Source organism: Sus scrofa, chromosome 4 (assembly GCF_054392235.1).
Source record: "Sus scrofa isolate SSC_HxYL_T2T_F1_AM1 chromosome 4, Sscrofa_HxYL_maternal_Yorkshire_Landrace_v2.0, whole genome shotgun sequence".
In the NCBI taxonomy this organism is placed as follows: Eukaryota; Metazoa; Chordata; class Mammalia; order Artiodactyla; family Suidae; genus Sus; species Sus scrofa.
Window position 1 is genome coordinate 1,816,392 of NC_139386.1, and position 19,936 is coordinate 1,836,327.

At 64.4% G+C, this 19,936-nt stretch overlaps 1 protein-coding gene and 1 pseudogene across 27 annotated transcripts in view; both read left to right on the forward strand.

The window, feature by feature from the left end:
* TSNARE1 (t-SNARE domain containing 1) overlaps window positions 1–19,936 on the forward strand; it is a 95,976-nt gene that overhangs the window by 55,308 nt on the left and 20,732 nt on the right. For 17 of the 27 annotated variants that reach the window (XR_014842897.1, XR_014842889.1, XR_002343044.2 and 14 more), the window contains one exon: window positions 5,721–5,882. Coding sequence is in view for 14 of the 27 variants with exons in the window: in XM_085020995.1 (XP_084877121.1) it covers window positions 5,721–5,882 (162 nt within the window). In the remaining 13 variants the exon portion in view is untranslated. The remainder of the gene's footprint in view (window positions 1–5,720; window positions 5,883–19,936) is intronic. The other 10 variants (XR_014842890.1, XR_014842887.1, XR_014842888.1 and 7 more) reach the window with 1 other exon arrangement.
* Window positions 13,627–15,939, forward strand: LOC146403636 (spastin-like; annotated as a pseudogene).

Genomic DNA, 19,936 nt, shown 5'->3' on the forward strand with positions numbered 1-19,936 from the left:
GGCAGGACATCCACTGAGGGGACGAGCCAGCTCAGGCTGTGAGGCCCCTCTTGGCCTTTCACTGCTGGCAGGTCGCCATTCCTGACCCTTCACCTCGGTTCACCCAGGCTCAGAACACCTCACTGGAGCAGAGGCCTGCGTGTGAACCGTATGGCACCGAAGCTTCTAGAGGCTGCCTTAGGCTGTCTGCACTTCCTCATGGCAAGCAGATGTTCCTTACGCAGATGAAAATGTACAATGAAGAAAGCGATAAACTTGCCTTTGTTGACGTCTGTACCCCCCTCCCAAGAGAATGAAGCAGCAGCCCATAGAGTGAGGGAAGGCGTTTGCACACGTATCTGCAAGGGACTCATATCCGTAACATGTAAAGATCTCTTACAAATCCACGGGAAAAAGGCAGACAACTCAACTCACAAGCGTGCAAGGGCAAACTCCTCCGTCAGGCACCCTGAAAAGGGGCTGTCGGAATGGCTGTGCCCAACGCGTGTCGTCAGAAGGAGGCAGAGGGAACCCAGGATGCCCCGTCCCTGCACACTTCGTACCCGCCAACACAGCTACAAGGAACGAGCGGAAACGTGGGAGAATGCCACAGCCGGCGAGGCCGCGGCGCAGCCGGAGATCCCGCGCCCTGGACGGGCGTGTGAGTGGAGCCCGCACCCTGGCCGCTGAGCGCGCATGCTGCCGTGAAACGTGTTTGCCTTGCGGTTTCACGCCAAGTGTGTGCCCAGTGTCACACGTGTGTGATCTCCGGAAGCCACACTGAAGAACAGTAGCGGACGTGGCGGGGGTGGGGGAGCCAGCCTGGGTGGGATGGACAGAGCGTGTGAGCCGAGGCCAGGAGACCCGGCCAGGAGGAGGGATGCCCTGCGGCCAGCAAGGCTCCGGTGACGTCTCGAACACAGGCTGAGCCCGAGCAGCCGAGACCAAAGAGGACAGGGGTCAAACTGACAGGCAGGGTCGGAAGCCGGCCGGCCTCTCCTGGCTGGGGGCGGGCTAGTGGGCGAGGGCTGGGGTGCCTGATCGGAGCCTGGTCTTTCGTTGGCTGCAGTTCCCAGACCTGCACCCTTCGATCGCGTGTTCAGCTGTTGACGTCCGTTTCCGGCAGAGTTTTTCTTGAAGATGATGGTCAGTAGTGTTTCGGAGAGGTTGGGGAAGATTAGATTATTCCCAGGAATTTTGCAAGCTGACAAACTGCGGGATTCAACCCAGGGGTGTTGCCGTGGTGCTGCTTCCAGACTTCAGGGCTGCCACCTACAGGCGGGTGGTCCTGGTGGGAGCAGGGGTGCCCGCCGCCTGGTGGCTCTGCTCTGTGCCGAGTGCTGGGCATGGGCCTGGGTGGGTCAGCCTCTCTGGACTCGGCCTTTTTGGCTGGGTTCTGGGTTTGCCTCTGATCCAGGTCAGGCCCAGCCAGTGGGTGGCCTCATCCCAAGGCAGGACTGCCCAGTCCTGCGCCAGAAACGCCCCCCAGTCTGTGTGTGCCGCCATCGCCGACTCAGCGGGTTCCCCAGAGCCCCCTGCCCCCGGCCCCTGCGGTGAAGACCACCGCACCTCCATGGCAGCTGGGGGGTCCCTAGTCGTGCGGCTCCGCCAGGGCCGCAGCTCCCTTAGCTGATGCGGGGCTGGGAAGGGTGGCAGCGGACATGTGTTCTGCGTCCTGTGTAGCCGAGCCTCCAGAGACGTCCCGCAGCTGCCGCACAGCTGTTTGCCAGCTGGAGGAATGGACGGCCCTCTCGGGCTGCCGAGCAGGAGCTGTGTTGCCCGAGCGTGGGACCGGCTCTGCTCCCGCCCCCGCCCCCACCGAGGTGGTGGATGTTCCCAGCGGAGCCTGGCGTCGGAGGACACGGGAGAGCGGCCCGTCTCCCAGAGCCCCTGCGAACCCTGGGTCCCGCCTCGCTGCTCACTAGCCCCCCCCCCCCCGGAGGGCGCCCGCCATGCGCCCTCCCGGCCTCCCCGAGCCCCGTTCGGGCTCCATCGCTTCTCACGGGAACCCGCTCGGCCTGCCCTCCAGCAGTCACGCTGGATTGGGAGCTTCTAACGGACGTGTCGGACGGGACCCAAGCCCTTGGCCTTGGAACGAAGAGAAAGCCGCCTTTGTTGGCCGCCCCGCAAGCTGGAAAGCCATCACACGGCTGTCCCCGCCACTCCGGCCCAGCGCCTTGCCAGCAAATCCTAATCCCAGCTTCGGAGCTAAAGACCCAAATTGAGGCTTTGTGAGGAGAAGAAAGGGTGCTTTCTGGTCCTTTTGGGGGAGAGCTGTGGCCGGTCAGCGTCTCAGCCCCCTCTCCCTCCCTGCTCCCTGGTCCGGAGCCCCTGGGGAGGGCAGGCTGCCCACTCACTCCTGCAGCCTTTGCTTCGGCTTTCCGGGGTCTTCCACCAAAACCCAAACTCCAGGAGGCCAAGAGTGACCGCCTGTGCCTGGCCTCGCTGCCGGGTGACCGTCTGCCAGTCCCGGTGTTGGCGCACGGCTGTGCCTGATGCTCCCACGCATCTGCAGTCTGCTTTCTGACCGTGTCGAGGTGCACGCTTCTGCGTCTCCGACCAGGGTGTGTGGGCCAGGGCTCGTCCCGCAGGGGCTGTTAGATGTGCCAGGGAGGCTTCTAGAAGCCCCGGCCCAGGCGGCGCCCTCCACTGATGGAGCTGGGCAGTAGAGCCAGCCCGGCAGAGGCCGGGCTGGGCCAAATCTGGAGCCGCCACTGCTGGGCGGGGAGTGGCCTCGTGTCCCACCCAGGCACGGGTGTCTTGTGTCCCAGAGCTCACTGCGGTCCCCACCTGGGCTTTTAAGTGGCATCTTGTTCTCACCTGTGCCTCCTGGTTGGGGCCTCACCTTCACCCCAGTTCCTCCTTTCTGTGACTTGGGGACACGGGGAGGGGGGGTGTCAGCCCGTCTTAAGGAAGTGAAGGCTGAGGCTTGGAGAGGTTAAGGGACTTGCCGGGATCCCAGAGCTAGAAAGTCACAACGGAGCTCAGCTTTCGGGGCATGCGACCCCATCCATGAGGGCACCAGATGCTGTCCCTCCTTCTGGGAGTGAGGAGCGTGCCGGGCAGCTCACAGAGGGGGACAGGCCAGGGCCCGGGCCTGGGGCAGCCAGGGTGGCTGCTGTGCATGGGGTGTGGGTTGGGTTCCCGTTCTGCAGAGGCCCTGAGGGTGTGCGACCGGCCCAGGGCTCCAGTGGTGCCAGGGCTGGGCCGGAACCTGGCTCGGCTTTGCAGCTTAGGCGGGGGCTGGGAGCTGCAGAATGGGAGCCAGCGGGGCGCGGGGCCTGGCGCGGGGCCAGCACCCCAGCCCGCTCCTGCCCGCCTGGCGCTGCTCACTTCCTCCCGCCCACACGGGGAGGGGGAGGTGATAATTGCTGCCTTGGACATGCAGCGCTCGTCAACAGATTTTTAGATCTTTTATTTTATATTCATCCATCCACGTATTTGTTTATTTAAAGGCCTCTGCTGACTCCCGGGACGAGGGGCCGTGTGTGTCAGTGCGGTCTGCAGGGAGAGTGCCAGCTCTGGGAGGGGACAGGGGACGTGTGGACCCGGCACCTCTGAGGGGAGTGTCGCAAGCAGTCAGAGAAAAGGTGGCCCCAGACATCACGCCTCGCCCCCCGGCACCCACGGGCAGGGCTGCCCAGGCGCAGGTCTGTGCCCAGGGCTCCCCCGGGCCTGGCCCTGGCGGCCGCCTCGGGCCACACGCGCAGGGAGGGGTGCGGACGGGGCTGTGTCCTGCCGACCCAGGGGGCCTCCTGCAGGCGGTGTGGGGGCCGCAGGGAGCGGGGTCTGCTGGGGGAACAAGCTTGGACCCCAAAGCCCCCCGCCCCCGGAGTTCCATGGGTCACTTCAGTTGGCATCTGTGTGGCCAGGACTCTGCCACATGACCCTGAGCGCCCAGGAGGGCGGGCAGGTGGTCCTCACTGCAGGCAGACGGGCCTGTGATGGACGGAAAACCGAGAATAGGCAAGTGGCTGCTCTGCCTTCCTCCAGTGACCGACGCCAGTGTCCTGGGGACGTGGAGCCGGTGGAGGGCCGCTCTCTGGGCCAGTCTGGGGCCATCCTGCCTTTCAACCCCATCCCCATCGTCCAGACACCTCTGGGAGGGGGCCCAAGAAGAGCGGTGCTGTGCGCCCCCCACCCTGGTCTGTGCCCACCCCGGCCCCCTGCCCCAGGACAGGACTGGCCTGGGGCTGGGAGGGCGTGTGCTCAGCGCCCCAGGCACCATCCTCTCTCCTGCTTCGCGGCTTTTGTCCTGGAGCTGCCCCCTGCGGGGTCACAGCCCAGAGCCCCGGCCACACGTCTGGCTGTTCTGGGTCTCCTGGTCTCTCCCCTCGGCCTCAGTGGCCTCCTCGGTAACGCGGGCTCCGGGCTGCTCCTTGCAAGGCCATCGGGGCTGTCGGATAGCGGCTCGAAGGAGCCTTGACTCCGTGGGGGATGAGGGGCCCTGGTGGCCAGGCCGGCCTTGCGGGGTCCTGTCCATCCTCCACGCTGTCCCCGTCGCCTTTCTCTCGGATGCGCACACGTGCTTGTTCACAAGCACAACTTGAAGAGAAGCCACTGCTGGCCTGGGGGTGGGAGGAGGGCCTTGTGCGTCCCTGGCTTCCTGACGGAATGGGGAGGGGGAGGGGGGGTGGATGGGGCTGGGGCAGGTCCTGTCTCCTCGCTGCAAGGTTCCAGTTAAATTGGAAGCACTGTACAGGCGAAGCCATGGCTCTGGGGGGCCCCCGGCCATGGCTTCTGCTCTCTCACTTTGGGGATGCAGGGTGGACACAGTCCCCCAAGGCCCCCTGGCCCCCCACAGGCACCCCCAGTCTCCCAGCACCCACAGCCCCCCCAGGCACCCCCAGTCCCCCTCAGGTACCCTCAGTCCCCCAAGGCACCCCCAGTCCCCACAGGCACCCCAAGTCCCCTGGCACCTGCAGCCCCGCAAGACACCCCTAGTCCTCCACAGGCTCCCCCAGCCCCCCGGCACCTGCATCCCACTGGGTACCTGGCCCCCCAGAGGTGGGTGTCAGTGTGCTTGTACCCAGGTTGTCCCTTCAGGGAGCAAAGAGTTCATTGAAGGGAGAAGCCACTGTTTTATTGAAATGCTTTAAAATTTGGTCGATTAAGTCAGAAAAGAAGAAAACAACTTGGAAACCCCTTGGGCTTCCCTGCCACGTGGTCTGGTCCCCGCTGTCCCTGCCTCCGGCATCCATGCCTCTGTTCCCAAAGCCCACCTCCCACCCCCGGCAGCTGCACCCCCAGAAGTGTAACTAGCTCCGGGATGGGCTTTCAGGGGTTCATAGCCCCCAGATGAGAAGCTTGGGTTTGGTGCATGTTGGGACATTTTCTTGGGGTTCACAAAGGGGTACGTGACCCCCCCCGAGAGCTGTAAACATGGCGGCCGTGCCCTGCAGGGTCTTCTGTGTGGCCCTGGCTCGGGGTCTGCAGGGGTCCTGCCGAGTGCTCCCCACAGCCAGGCCCGGTATGGCCAGATGTGGGCATGCGGGCTGAGGGTCAGGGGGCCAGTGTCTGCCCGTCCCTGGTCCCTGCCCACAGTGTCCAGCAGCCCCAGCACCCCATGGCCCTGTGGGGACGTGCCCTGAGTGACAGGGTGAGGCCCGGGACCCCCGCCCCTTCAGGGCTGCAGAGCCCAGGCTGGGGGGCACGCAGACCCCTGGGGGTCCTGGCTGCCTGCGGTGAGACCGGCCTGGCGCAGTGAGCTGTGCGCTGCTAACTTTGGTTTGTGTCTTCAGCAGAGTCCGCGGGCCGCTTTTGCCGAGCTGGCTGATGACGAGAAGATTTTTAACGGCGGTGACGGCACGTGGCAGAGCCAGGAGCAGGCGCTGCTTCCGGAGATCACGGAGGAGGACCTGGAGGCCATGCGGCTGCGTGAGGAGGTCATCCTGCAGATCGAGGTGCGGGCCGGCGTGGGCGTGTGCGTGGGCCTGGGCCTGTGCCTGTGCGTGTGCATGTGCGTGGGCCTGTGCGTGTGCGTGTGCCTGTGCCTGTGCGTGTGCATGTGCGTGGGCCTGTGCGTGTGCGTGTGCCTGTGCCTGTGCGTGTGCCTGTGCCTGTGCGTGTGCCTGTGCCTGTGCGTGCGTGCGTGTGCGTGGGCCTGTGCAGGCCGGCGTGGGCGTGTGTGCTCGTGTGCACTCGGGTGTCTTCGGGCTCCCGGCCGTGGCCTTGTGGGGTCTCCACCGGTGGCGGCTGGGCCCTCAGTGCTGGTGCCACTCGCCCTGTGACCAGCAGACTGAGGCTGGCCCCCCACTTTCCCAGAGGGGCCGGAGCTGGGCTCCCAGGGGCCTGGCCTGAACCGACTGCCTCTCCTCGCGTCTGGGCTGCCGTGGGGAGAGCGGAGCCTGGAGAACAGTCTCACCCTGTGTCTCATCCCCTGCCCCCGAGTCCCTGAGGGAGCCCAGCCCTTGGCCTGGAGCCCAGGGCCTGTGCTTGGCAGGCAGGTGCCAGTTGCCCTCAGAGGTTTCCAGAAGGGTGTTTCCTCTGATGAGGTCATTTAGCGCCTAGAGCAGTTCACGTGGTTGAAGGAACTACCAGAACTGCACTTGCAATTTGGTGGTGCTGCCAGCAGGTGGCAGTGGTGTGTTGGGGGGTCTGACCATGCGGCTGGGGGGTCCTGCGGTTTTTCCTTCTGAGGTGGGCACGTGTGTGCTACTCCTGTCGAATAGCTCTCTAGCCACAGATAATCTGTGACAACCGGAGGCTTGCGTCCCCTGAGGTGGGCGTGGGGGAGCAGATGTGCGAGTCCCTGAGTGGGTGTGCAGGCGGCTGTGCGAGCCAGCAGGCGGCTGTGCGAGCGGGTCTCCCGTCTCCCGATGCAGGACGTGCAGGCTCTGTGGGTGGTGTCCAGGCCCCTGGGTGTGTGTGGCCCTGGGTGGTGAGCCTGAGCCCCCATGGGTGGTTCCACTTTCACCTGCTAGGGGAGGAGCTGAAGCGTCCGCTCGCGCTGAAGCTGCAGGAGCAGGTGTCTGGACAAGGGCAGGTTGGCACTGAGTCATTGGCTCAGGACCTGCCATCATGTTTGCAGCGGGCAGGTCTTACACTCTTTGAGGATGCCCCCCATGGAGGCAGGGCGTTGACCCCCTAACTTCGGGCTGCTCCCCCTCCCGCTGGGGCCTGGCAGAGTGGAGCCCCTGTCAGAGGCTTTGCCTTGGGGGCACCCCTGCCCCAGACCTGGCAGGAGGCAGCGCAGGAGTGTCTGGCCAGAATGGCCTCTCCCTCTTGCTGTGCGGGTCCAGGGAAGGACAGACGCCCCGAGATGTTCGATCTGGCTGTTGACCCGGCGAGACCCCCTTTCCCCAGGAGGCTGAGAATGGTCAGGGGCCGTTGCCGCAGCAGCTCAGGGCACTGGGAGGCCCGACGGGCAGAGGACCAGCTTCCTTCAGCTCCTTCTTAGGAAGGGTCCCCGCAGCCCCTGGGGGACCGCCTGTGCATGTGGGGTGAAGGGGCTGCTTGGAATCCATCTCACCTTGGCCTGGCACCTGGGAGTGGGGTGAGGGCCACCCCCAGGAAGGCCCAGAGCGCCAAGCAGTGGGGGCCCGGCTCTGAGAGCGAAGCTGCAGGAGGGTTGTGGGGCTGCCTTGGGGAGGCCAGCGCCGTGGACAGCCTCCGGGGGCCGAGCAGCAGAAGGTGGGCCGGGGTGGGGTTCAGGCGCGCGGAGGCTCAGGCACTGCCAGCTGGTATGCGTGTGAGAAGTGAGTACAGGCAGGGAGGGGGCTTTACCGGGGACCTGGGGGCCGCGGAGGCCACTCCCTGGTTCAGCCCGGCTGGAGGGCCCAGGCTGGCGAGGGCGGAGTGGGGCTCTGGGCCCACCTGGGACCTCAGTTAACGCGGGGCCGGCCTGAATTCAGTGTGGCCCTTGTCTGTGGCCCTTGGGGGATGGCGGGGGCCGTGGGTAGGACTGAGGCCAGCCTCGTGGTTTGGCTGTTCCCTCTTCCGCAGCTCGGGTGATGCTGTGGAGTGTGGAGCCGGCCCTGCCCAGGGAGCTCAGGGGCAGCGCCGCTGGTCTTGGGAGGCAGCCTGCGGAGGGCACCTCACCCACTGCCTCTCTCCCTCTCTCCCTCCTTCGGCTCTTTGGAATTTGGAGAAGCAGACGCAAATTGTCATTAGGCTTTAAATAGCCCTCCCCCAGGTTGGCAGCTGTCCTGGTGACGGCATCTCAGATGGGACTTGTGGGGAGGGGCTGAGACACCCCGCCAGGACCGCGGGCTATGAGGGCCCCCTCCAGGCCCGGCCTGAGCGCAGGTGCTCAGGTTCCTGGGGGCTCTCGGCCCAGAGCTGGAGGCCGGCAGGGGCAGGGCTGTGGGAATCGCCTCTGGAAGACACGGCGGCTTTTGCCGCCCTGGCTGGTTGCAGGCCGCGTCCATGCCGAGCTCCTTAGGGCGCCCCCTCACCTGTCACCCTGCGGCCCTCCGGCCCTGGGGCGACTGCTTGGTTGCATGCATTCGCAGTGTCACTGGAGTGAGGCTGGCGGTCCCGAGGAGCCCCTTGGAGGCCCCGCTCTGCCCCTGGGACTTAGTGGTTGGGTAGAGGTGGGGGCTATGGGCGGGAGGGGAAAGCGAGGCCCGGAAGGTGGAATTGAACTCATGACAGCGGGAGACCACCCCCGGTTCCTCCATGCTTTTCTCCTTCCCGCTTCCTGGCCCGGGAAGGGCATTTATGGGGCCCCTTCGCCCTGGGCTGGGGGTGTGGAGCTGCAGGTCTTGGTGGCGCTGCCCTCTCCCCTCCGCCCGCCCCACCGCATCCTCTGGGACACGACACAGAGCCAGCCTGGGGTGCCGTGTCCTGGCTTTAGGCCCAGTCTCCACCCACTGGCTGGGTGACCTTGAACCTGCCTCTCGCCTCGGTCACGGTCACGGTCACTTCATCCTTGAAAAGGATGGCCTCCCTCTGGGGGCCCTGCCGTTTCAGATGGCCCGTGGGGGTGGTCAGGGCCAAGGGGTGCCTGTAAGGGATCAGGTGCTGACGGGCAGGCGCCCAAGGGTGCCCCCCCCCCAGCATTCTGGGCCCTTCCCCAGCTTGTGGCCACCAGACCTGCTCAGTTAGGTTTCTAGTGAGGGTGTCCTGCCCCAGAGACGCTGTGAAGACCCCCACCCCAGCTCCCCGGGCAGCTTGTTCTCTGTCAGCCCAGAGGGTCCTTGCAGACCCTTTGAGGGCTCCCTATTCGTGGGCATGATGTCCGTGGCCCTTCCCTGGCCTGGACCCCCCAGGTGGCCCTGCTGCCCTCTTCTCCTTTGCCCCACAGACCGCCCCCCCCCCACCCCCGGCTCCAGTGATGCCCAGAAGGCACCTTGCCCGCAGCTGCCCTGGCTCCTGCTGTGTGGAAGCTCCTCCCCAGCCCTGGGCGTTGCTGGCTGCCGCCCCTCCCCTGCTCTGCCCTCTGCCTGGAGCTCTGGAGGTGGCCCGGGTGATGGAGAGCTTTCTTTGGTGTCCAGTGGCTGACTTCCTGTGCCCAGGATGGCTGTGCTTGCCCTGAAGTCTCCTAGGGTGCAAGGGACCCTCTGGATAGCCCCTCCCTCCAGAGAAGCAGGGAAGCACCTCCCGAGGGCAGAGCCTCGCCAGTCCAGGGCACACGTGTTCCTGGCACTCACTCACATGGAGCCAGGATGCCGGCATTCACTTCGGCAGGCCGGCCACGTGGCTGGGGCCCACGTGGTCTGAGCCCTGGCCCAGGCACCATGGGCAGCCGTGGCCCCATCTGGGCAAGGCGCTTCGGGAGGGCTGTGCCCGGCGGAGGTGGGCTCCGGGCATGTGAGAGCCAGGCCTGCTGCCCACCCCCGCAGGAGGGGCTTGTGGCAGGTTCCCCCTCCGCTGTGCCCCGGGCTCCCTCTGGGGCTCCTTCACCTGCCCTGAGGGGGAGGTGGTTGCTCTCTGGCCTTCCAGCCGAGGGCACCGCCCTGACGCTGATCCCAGCCAGGGCAGGCCTCAGGGGCCCCAAACCTCCCAGGACCCCGAGGGTCGGGGATGGAGGCCACTGGGGTGGTGCTGGCAGCTCGCAGCCTCCTGGCCAGCGGCCCTGTCTGCAGAGAAGAGGGAAGGTCTGTGTGCACCTCGTTACTGAGAGAATCGGCTTTAATTGGGTTTGTGAGGGGTGGCAGGAGGCCGAGGATGGGCAGGAAGCAGCAGGATTGCTGGGGTGTCAGGAGGTGTCTGGGCTCCCAGTTAAGTCGTGCCCAGGAGCAGCGCTCCCCCCGCCCCTCACTGTCGGCCAGCGGGCCTCCAGGCGGCCAGCAGTTCTGTCCCCAGGCTTGTCCACTGCCCGTCCCCCGCAGCTGTGCCAGAGCCGGTGCAGGTGGCGTCCACTAGCCCCAGGTCCTCTGTGGCCTCGGTCCTCCCCTCCTGGAGTCTTGCCTTCAGGGCCGGTGCCCACTGCCCATTCTCGGTGGCTGTATAGCCTCCATCCCTTGCCCTCTGCAGCTGGGCACATGGGGCCAGAGAGGAGGGCTGGGGTCCCTTCCACACACGGCGGGGCCCTGTCCTCCCCCGCCCCTTCCTCCTGGCCTCAGCTCCTTGCTCTGAGCCCGTCTCTTAGTCCCGTGGGGCAGTCAGAAGTGGGGGATCCTCAGTGATGGGCAGCAGGGTGCTTGGCAGACAGGGAGGTGGGGCATCCGTGGTGCCATGGTGACCGCTGGGACTGCAGGCCGCCCTGGGGGTTGGGAGACAGGGTGGGACCTCTGGAGGGGCAGTAGGGGGCCGTGCAGGTCCACAGCCTTCTGCCGCAGAGGCCCCTCCCCTGACAGCCCGTCTTTCCAGGGGGCAGGAGGCGGAGTTCCTTCCCCTGGGGTCAAGGTGCCCCCAGAGCCTGAGGTCTCCCTCGGGCCAGTGGCTCGCCCAGTGCCCCCATGGCTGCGGTCGGCTCCTTTCATGGGGCATCAGGGCCTTCACTTTTGCCCAAATACTAACAGGGGACCCCCGTTTTGCGAGGCTGCCCCTTGCTCTGCCAGGCCCGTGTGCTCCTGTGCTCCTGCTGCCCTCACCTGTGCTGTCCCTCTGGCCAGCCCTGGGCCCACGGCCTCCCAGGTCTCCAGCCTTGGGGCGGTTTGGTCCTGCTTCCAGACCCAGGGTCCTCGTTGACCCCTAGGTGGGCTGTCCACCCCTCCTCCCTGCATGCGGCCGCGGTCACAGTGCTGGGATCGGGCCAGCGTGTCCCCACCCCCTGGCCCAACCCCTGTGGACAGACTGCCTCGGCCACCGACAGGACCCAGTCAGCCAAGACCACCCATGGTCTGAAGGGGCTCGTCACCCAAGTGGGGGGGTTTCCAGTGGGCAGAGCAGTCCTTGCCGACGGCGGGCAGGGTAGAGCCTGGACGGACGGCAGAGGAGGGGAGGCTGCTCTGGACACAGAGGAAAGCTTCTTTGTCCCCTTGTGGGGAGAGAGGCTGGCTGGCCTCGGGTGCCTTCTGGCTGCAGAGGGAAAGGGGGCATCTGGCCCCGGGGCCCAGGCCCAGCCGTGCCACTGCCTGGCATGGGAAGCTGAAGGGGTCTCTTCCGGAAGCCTCGGTGGGCTTATTTGTAAAGTGGGCACCACGATACCAGCGTTACCTGGAATGTGACAGGCGTTTGTTGGCCAAAAGGTGGAAGTGCAGGTGAGGAGTTTAACTGCCAGGCGGGACTCCGACCTGAAGTGCCAGGCTGAGGGAGGGGTGGGGCTGTGCTGGGTTCCCCCCCCCCCCGGACCCGCTGGACGGGTGCTGCCGAGGCTGGGCTGGGAGCCCAGATGTTGATGTGACTGGATCACTAAGCCAAGGATGTTTAGTGATCCAGCCCCAGAAGCCATGCAGCTTTTCCTCTGTCACAGTGTTGGGTCAGGCCGTGAGGAAGGCCTGTCCAGGCCCCGGGGAGTGCCACGGTCCCCCCCCTCTAGGTGGAGGAGTCACCTTGCAGGAAGAGCATGTGGGATGGGGTACTTGGGTGGCCGTCTCAGGGAGGTGCCGCTGCCACGCTCCCGGGCCGTTTCCTGGCCCCTGGCCTCCCCAGCCCTTCCCCCCAGCCGCCTGGCCTCCTCGCCTGCCAGGACGTCCGGCTCCCCTGCGCTGGTCCTGATCCTGAAAGCTCGTTCTTCAGACACCCCGGCAGCTCAGGTCCTTCTATCCTCAGGTTTTGACCCCGAGGCTCCCTATCTGCACTGTCAGTTGCCCTCTGCACTGGCTGACGTGCGGTTTAGTTAACTGTCTTGCCGTGGCTCTTCCTCCAGGAGAGCGTAAGCCCCACGGAGACAGTGACGTCTGTTTCGTCACTGCTGTGTTCCTGGCGTCCCAGAGGGCGAGGGACACTCTGGGGACTCGGTGACTGTCTCTAGAGCAGATGGATGGGTGGGGGATGGATGGGTGGTGAGGATGGTAGGTGGGGGACGGGGGAGGGGTGGACGGGGATGGGGGGCGAGTGAATGGATGAGAAGCTGTCCGCGTTGGGACGCCACCAAGATGCAGGTGTAAGAAAAGCGCTCTGTGTCTTTATTTATGTGCATCTTCTCATCAGCCCACACGAAAGCCCTGTGAGAGTGAGCTCCCCATGTTCCAGTTTTACCAGAGATGGAGTGGGGGCTGGGAGGAGTCCTGTCACTTGGCCGGGCCACGCAGCTTGCGTGTGGCGGAGCTGGGACGGGGTCCCAGGCCGTGCTGACGGCGACATTCAGACGCCTGTTCGCCAGATGAGGAGGAGGCGGCAGGTCACACCCTCGGGGCAGCGGCGGAGTCCAGGAGCCCAGCTCTGCCCGCCCACGGCCGGTCACTGGTCACTCAGCTCTGGTTGAGGTGGCTTTTCCTGCCTGCAGGGCAGGGTGGTACCCGGTCTCCCCAGGGGGTAGGGGGTAGGTCGAATGAGATGGCACATGCCCCCAGCCATTGCCTGCACGTCGTGGGCTTGCCAGGCACCTGCTGGGCTGACTGGGCTGGCCCAGAGTCACCTGTCGGCTCCCGGCCAGACCTGCCCTGGCCATGGGCTGCGTGTCTGCCAAGCCCGTCTCACCTGATCTCACCTGCGAGCCGTGCTCCGTGCTCCCCTCCTGAGCTGTTAGATCACCTGACCCAGGTGTGGAGTCACCAGCTGCTCGGTTGCCATGGCTACCTGGCAGGCTGGGGAGGGAGGAAGCTGGGGTGAGGAGGGGCCCAGGAGGGGCCTCCAGGCCTAGCAGAGCCCGGGGGGCCCAGCCGCCCTCCCTGTAGCTGGCATCGTGTAGCCGTGACGCAGGGCGGTGGTAGGTCTGGCCAATATCTAGCTATAAATCCGTGAATACGTCAATAAGTAAAGTTGGCTATTCCGTTAACGGGAACAGTCGTCTCTGTAGGTGGATGGTTGCCAAGATCCTAATTATGAGACGAGGTTTCATGATAGAGAAAAATGCAGCGGAATTTTCCTGCTTTTCGTTCTTAAAAGTGGAGGGAACACACACACAACACACACACACACGCAACACAACGCATGACACGCCGGGGTTTTGTCATGTCCTGTGCAGGATTGTGGTTCCATGGCACCAGTAAGACAAGAGAGAAGGATCTGTGAGGGCTTTTAATGAGCTCTAGTTTTAGAAGCAGTCAGGAAAATAATTGCATGATTTAAACATTTACTGAGTTAAGGTGTTTTTAGCGTCTCTCCCGCTCTCTGGTGCCCACGCCTGGGCACACAGCTCCAGTGCCAGCCGCCCTCATGCACCGCAGCTGGGGCTCCCTCCTACAGCAGTTCTGGGGGCTCCTGGGCTCCTGGCCCCTCGTGACCAGCCCAGCCTTGACCCTGTACCCCAGGACCAAGGCCCCAGCTCCTGGGGGGATCTCTGGTGCGTCCCCCCCGAACCTGTCTGGGGGCTGAGTCCCTTCTGCCCTTGGCTCTGTTGGGAGCTAAGGCCGGTCCAGGACCCTCGGTCATGCCAGTCGCCTGCATCTGCTCTGTGTGCTGCCCCTCCCCCGGCCCCTCCCTCCTGGCCCATCATCAGGCCTCCCTGCGACACCCGCACCCCAGCACCTGCCGTGGTTTTGGAGGGAGGGAGGGCACAAGCCCGGGCAGGGGGCCTGGGGCTGGGGGTGGGACCAGAACCCTGGCATCCAGCCACGTCTGCTCTGCTTCGCAGAGTCTGGTGGGCTCCTGCCCCAGACCGTCTCTGGGGGGCTGGGCGCTGTGAGCCCACAGGCTGATGTGGCCGAGTGCTGGGATCCTGGGGCCCCCATGCCGTGAGCAGCCCTTGGAGCCAGTCGGACCTGTTCTTAGGTCCCCTAGGAGGCTGCCCTCTGCGGACCCAGGAGGACCTGGCCCCGGCTTGCCTGCCACCCTCTCCCTGCAGTCTCGTCTGTGTGGAGGCTGCTCCGGGGACCCCGAGGTTGGCGTGACCTCAGTCAGGGTCAGGCCGCACATGTGCCCATGGGTTGGCCTGGTGCTCGGACAGCGCCCCCTCCTCGTTCCCCTGTGCCCGGCTTAGACTGGCTGGGGCTTAGGGCGCTGCGGCCGCTCTCACCCCTTGTCCCCAGCATGGCTTCCGTGTTTTCTGAGCAGGGCGAGGCCTTACTCACAAGCGTCGTTCTGGGGCTGGGGGCTCTCGAGTGACTGAGCTGTGGGAGCGCCTTGGGGTCGGGGAAGCGGGGTTCTCTTCCGCAGGAAGGGTGAGCGGGGCTGGAAGGGCGCTGGCCGGGGCGTCTGCGGGGGCCCAGGTGGGGGCAGAGGCGCTGAGCTCCAGCTTGGCCACTGCGCCTTTTGTCCCCAGGGGTCGGGGTGTGAGAGGCACAGGGGGGTTAGGGGTCTGGGTCTGGCCTCGTCCTGGGAGAGTGGGCGCTGACTCACGTGGGGCGGGGGTCTCTGCGGAGAGAGGGCAGTTTCTGAACCACAGAGGGTGTGGCCAGGAGCCCAGCCCAGCTTCCCCTCCCGCGGGTGATGCCTACTCGTGGCTGAACAGCCAGAGGGTCGTGGGGTCTGCCGAGGGCGAAGGTGGGGCTGGCCTTGCCCCCGAGGGTCCGCTGGGCCGTCGGCCGAGAGGCGCCCGAGTAGGTCGGAGTCTCAGCGTCCTGAAAGGAGGCCGCTGCCTGTCCGCTGGTCGTAGGCTTCGCGCGGCTGCGTCCGGTCGCTTTCCACCCGCGCTGCTCTTCGTGCGGCTCTGCCGGGGCTTCTCCCACGGCCGCCTGGTCTCCAAGAGCAGCTCCTGGGCTGCGCTGGTCCCAGCCTCAGCCTCGTCCCGGGCACCGGTGCCAGGCGGGGAGGCCGAATGAGAATGAGCCTGCCACTAACAGGCCTTCGCGTACATCTGAGTGCCCTGCGCATGGCCGAGGAGGTCGGACTCAAGGATCGAGCTGTGGGTGGTGGAAGGGAGATGCTGAACCAGAGGAAGGACTCGCTGTTGGAGTCACAGGACAAGGCAGCCAGCGTGAAAGGGCCAGACGCCTTCACGCTCAGACGACGACGCACCTGGTCACGGCCAAGGACCGTTTCCAGCTATTCGAGAAGCTGCAACCGTTTTGCAGTTTTCCAAGTCACAAAGGGACGTCTATCATGAGAGCCCCAACCTGGCATCTCCAGGCAGAAAGTGGAGTGAGCTGTGCCTAAAAGAAAAGACCCCTTGACACCCCCTAGTCACTCACCGCCTCGTCCGAAAGCGGTTATGAAAACTGGGTGCAGAGGCCTCTGAGGCCCCCCGAGCGCCTGGCTGCGGTGCTTTATCCACGGTGTCCGCAGTGCGACAGGGGCCCGCTCCTGCAGCTGCCGCTCGTGCCAGAGACAAGCGGGGCGAGCCAACCTCCCACCCCACAGCCGCTGCCCGGGGGAAGAGCGGCCTGAAGACTTTTAGGAATGGGGACCCGGCGGACCTTACAGTGGGCGAAATTGCGGGCGGGGGAGCAGCCGTTTAACGCTGCTGCTCTAACGGGGCCAGAGCTGCGGACAAGCCCCGCAGAGGTCCGCCTTCTCCGAGCGGTTCTCAGGGCTCAGCGCTCCTGCCAGAGGGTGGTCCTCCTTCTCGGCCCGCCTGGAAGTGGGACAACAGCGCGGGCAGCAGCCCCCGCAGAGGCCAATGCCACCTTCTTTGATGTAAGGGCTGCAGATTGAACTTCAAAATGTGTAGCCTCCCGTCATTGTGACCGACGAAGCTGGTAGCCTTTTGTGTGAGAGACGAGAAGGAGAACGCGATGCTAGTGGACCCTGGAAACTGCGTTTGTAGCGGAACGGGATGGCGAACCGTCTGCTGGAGACGACAGAGTGATGGGTGCCGCTAAGAGGCCACAGGAGCTCCCTGGGCTCTTCTCAGGCTTTCATCCAGCGGGCTTATGTGTCTTTGCCAAATGAAGAGACATGACTTTTTTATTAAAACTCTATTATGGGAGTTCCTGTCGTGGCTCAGTGGAAACGAATCTGACTAGCACCCATGAGGATGCAGGTTCAATCCCTGGCCTTGCTCAGTGGGTTAAGGATCCGGTGTTACCGTGAGCTGTGGTGTAGGTTGCAGCCGCAGCTCGGATCTGGTGTTGCTGTGGCTGGGGTGTAGGCCGGCAGCTGTAGCTCTGATTTGACCCCTAGCCTGGGAGCCTCCATATGCCGCAGGTGCAGCCCTAAAATGACAAAAAAAACCCCACCCAAAGCCACAAAAACTCCTATGATGTAAACAAGGAAGCCCACCGACCCAAAAACAACTAGCCCAACTTGCTGGATTCCTCAGCGGATACTCAGGAAGTAATCTAACAGCTCTGGCAAAAGATGCAGCCCTGGGTTCTACCCGAGAACTGAAACCAGAACAGGAATAACACGCCTGCCAGGGAGATGACCTGCCTTCACTGAGTCCTTGAAGAGAGAAGCGCAGTGTGAGCCCTCACACCTTGGAAGCGTGGAACAAGGACCTTGGCGACGCCACAACGTCGACTTTCCCAAAGAGAGGCCCACCATCTTCAGTGAATACTTGTCAGCTGCAGACACTCAACCTGAGTTTGCAGGACTTTTCAGAGTCTTAAAGTTATTTGTGCACCCCAGAAGATGAACCATAAAATAAATTAAAGTATACAAATTAAAAAAAAAAAAAAAAGAGAGGCGGGACAGGAAGAAGGGGGTCTGTGTCAAAGGTCAGGTCACTTCCAAGAGGCCCCTGAATGGAGGCCCCCAGAGGTGGCCCCAGGGCGAGCTTCGGGAGGCTGGGATGCGAGTCCCCTGGGGGCTCTGTCCTGGGTGGTTCACCTGTGTGAGGCCCCACTTCTGTGCCGCTGTAGTGTCCCTGGTGCTCTGGGACCAGGCCCACGTGGGCACCTGGGTATCTCAGCTCATGCCCTGGGCCTGATGGTTGCCACTCCTGGTCACCTCTCTGCTGGTCCAGCCGGGAGTGGACAGCACCCCGGCAGCGACCCACCTGGCTCCCCACAGACCCATGTGCATCCTGGCAGGTGTTGCAGGTGTGGCGGGAGGGTGGCAGGGCCTGGGTGCACCCTCAGCCTGAGACGGCCAGGCCGGTGACGGCGCAGACTGCATTCTGAGGGCTATTTGCTGCGGGACGTGGTGTGGGGAGGAGCCAGGCTCTGGTGGGGATGGCGGTGTGTCCAGCTGGTCGCAGCAGGTCCCCGTGTTTGCCGCAGCTGGAGAATTGCCTTGGCTGCTGCTGCTCCAGGGGCGCCTCCCAGAAGCCTAGAATGTGAGCTGGACTGGGGACCCCTCTCCATCCCGGCTGTCCTGGGTTTTGGGATTACCGCTGCTCTAGGCAGGAAACGCCCACTCCCATGTCCCCGCCAAGGCCAGGCCGCGGCCGCATTCAGCGGCTCTTGCTTCACCCCGCCTGGCAGGCAGCCGGGGCCCTGGGCCTCCGGGGGCACGGGGCTTGGGGCTCCTGGTTGGCGTCACCCTCCCTGCCCTCCTTTGCCGAGGCTCTGGCCGTGTGCCCCTGGGAAGAGATGCTTGCACATGAGTCTGGAGGCGCCTGCGGCTGTGGCACGTGGCCTCTCTGGAAGGAGCCTGCTGTCCCCAGGCGCTGACCGGGTGTGCTGACCGCAGGGGTCACCACTCCCCATGCTGACCCAGAGAGGTGGGGCCAGGGGGCCGTGAATGCTGAGGCCAGTATTTCCGGGCCTCCTGTCCTGGAGAGGGTCCCTCAGCGCCTGGGGACTGGGTTTCCCCGTCTGCCCGGTCCGTGCAGTGGGGGCACCAGCACACAGCAGGGGGAGGCGGGCTGCCCTGGAAAAGCCTGAGTCCCCGAGGCCAAGTCCACCCAAGGCCAGGCCCAGGGCCTCCAGGCCAGCCTTGTTGGTAGATGCTTCTGTCCATGGCACTCCTGGGCAAGCTCAATGGCTGAGGTCACGGTCAGTGCCCAGTGTCTCATGGGCTTGGGGCAGGAGCCTGCAAGTCTGAGGCAGTGGGCCCGGCGAGCCCGCAGCTCTCATGTGTGACCTTGGTGTCTGGACCTTAGGGCGAAGCCTAAGCTTGGCCTCCCCACCGGAGGCCTCACCCGGGGAAGGCCTTGGGGATGCAGATCCCAGAAACGGGTCCAGGCCCAGGGCTACCCAGCACCCACTTGAGGCCCCACACTCACCAGCACCTTCCCGGCCGTGGGCCCCATTCCCGCAGAGAGCCGCCGGCTCCACCGCGTGTGAGCCAGGAATTGAATTGCATTTGATGGTATATGTCGGTTTAAGGTCATGCTAATTGCCTCATTTCCCAGAACACTCCTAAAAAGGAAATGAATCTCCCTGTAATATCTCGCAGTGGGGTGAAGTGACCGTTGTGAAAATCAGCCTGGAGTCTGGAGGAGCTGCAGGGTGTGGGCTGGGGGGCAGGTGCGCCCCCCACAGGCATGAGGGAGTCTCCCCTCTGGCTTCACCCATGCCCCGGGCACTGAGGGAGGAGGTTCGGACTTGCTCCTTGGTAGGTAAGGGAACCTGGCTCCGAGGTGAACAGCTTTGCCCAGGGTCACCTGGCTGGCAGGTGGAGGAGCCGCTTGCTGCAGGGTGGCAGTCAGGAAGGGAGCGCTTCAGGAGTTGCTGTCTTGGCTCAGCGGAATGAATCTGACGAGCATCCCTGAGGACGCAGGTTTGATCCCTGGCCTTGCTCCGTGGGTTAAGGATCCGGTGTTGCTGTGAGCTGTGGTATAGGTCGCAGATGCGGCTTGGATCCTGCATTGCTGTTGCTATGGCAGTGGCGTAGGCTGGTGGGTACAACTCTGATTTGACCCCTAGCCTGGGAAACTCCATATGCCCCAGGAGCAGCCCTTAAAAAAAGACAAAAAACAAATAAACAAAAAAAGCCAAGAAGAAGGGAGAAGGCCTCAAGTCAGCAGACATTGGTGCCAACCCCAGCCCGCCCCTCTCTGCGAGGTCTCAGGGTCGTGCATCTTCTTGAGCCCCCAAAACCTCCACTGTCAGATGGGTGCTGTGACCTCCCCTCGCTGGTGCTCCCAGGTGTGAAGGTAGCCATGTGTGATGTGCCCCTAGCACAGCCCCAGGCGTCCATCCGTCCATCTCTCCATCTGCCGTCCATCCGCCATCCACCCACCCATCTGTCTGCCATCCCTCCGCCATCCATTACCCATCTACCGTCCATCCATCCATCTGCTCATCCACCCACCCATCCGTCACATCCTCCTACTCATCCTTCCGTCCCTCTGTCCATCCCCTTACTCATCCTTCCATCCTTCCATCCATCCCCCATCCACCGTCCATCCACCGTCCATCCATCTGTCCATCCATCTGTCCATCCATCCATCCATCCATCCACCATCCACCCACCATCCTTCCATCCACCATCCACACGTCCATCCATTTATCCATCCACCACCCACCCAGGTGTGCTGGCCCAGACGAGGTGCCAGGTGTGCAGAGAGGAAGAGGTGGGCTCTTCTGCCAAGGAGGCTCCGGGAGGAAGTGAGGAGTGAGGTGTCTGCAGGCCCACGGCCTGTGGGAAGCGCAGACGGAGCCCCTGCTCTGGACCGCCTCTTCCTCCTCCAGGCAGGCCTGCAGGACGGGGCTGGGGACACAGCCCTGCGCTGCGCCCTTCCGGAAGCTGACCCTGGGCC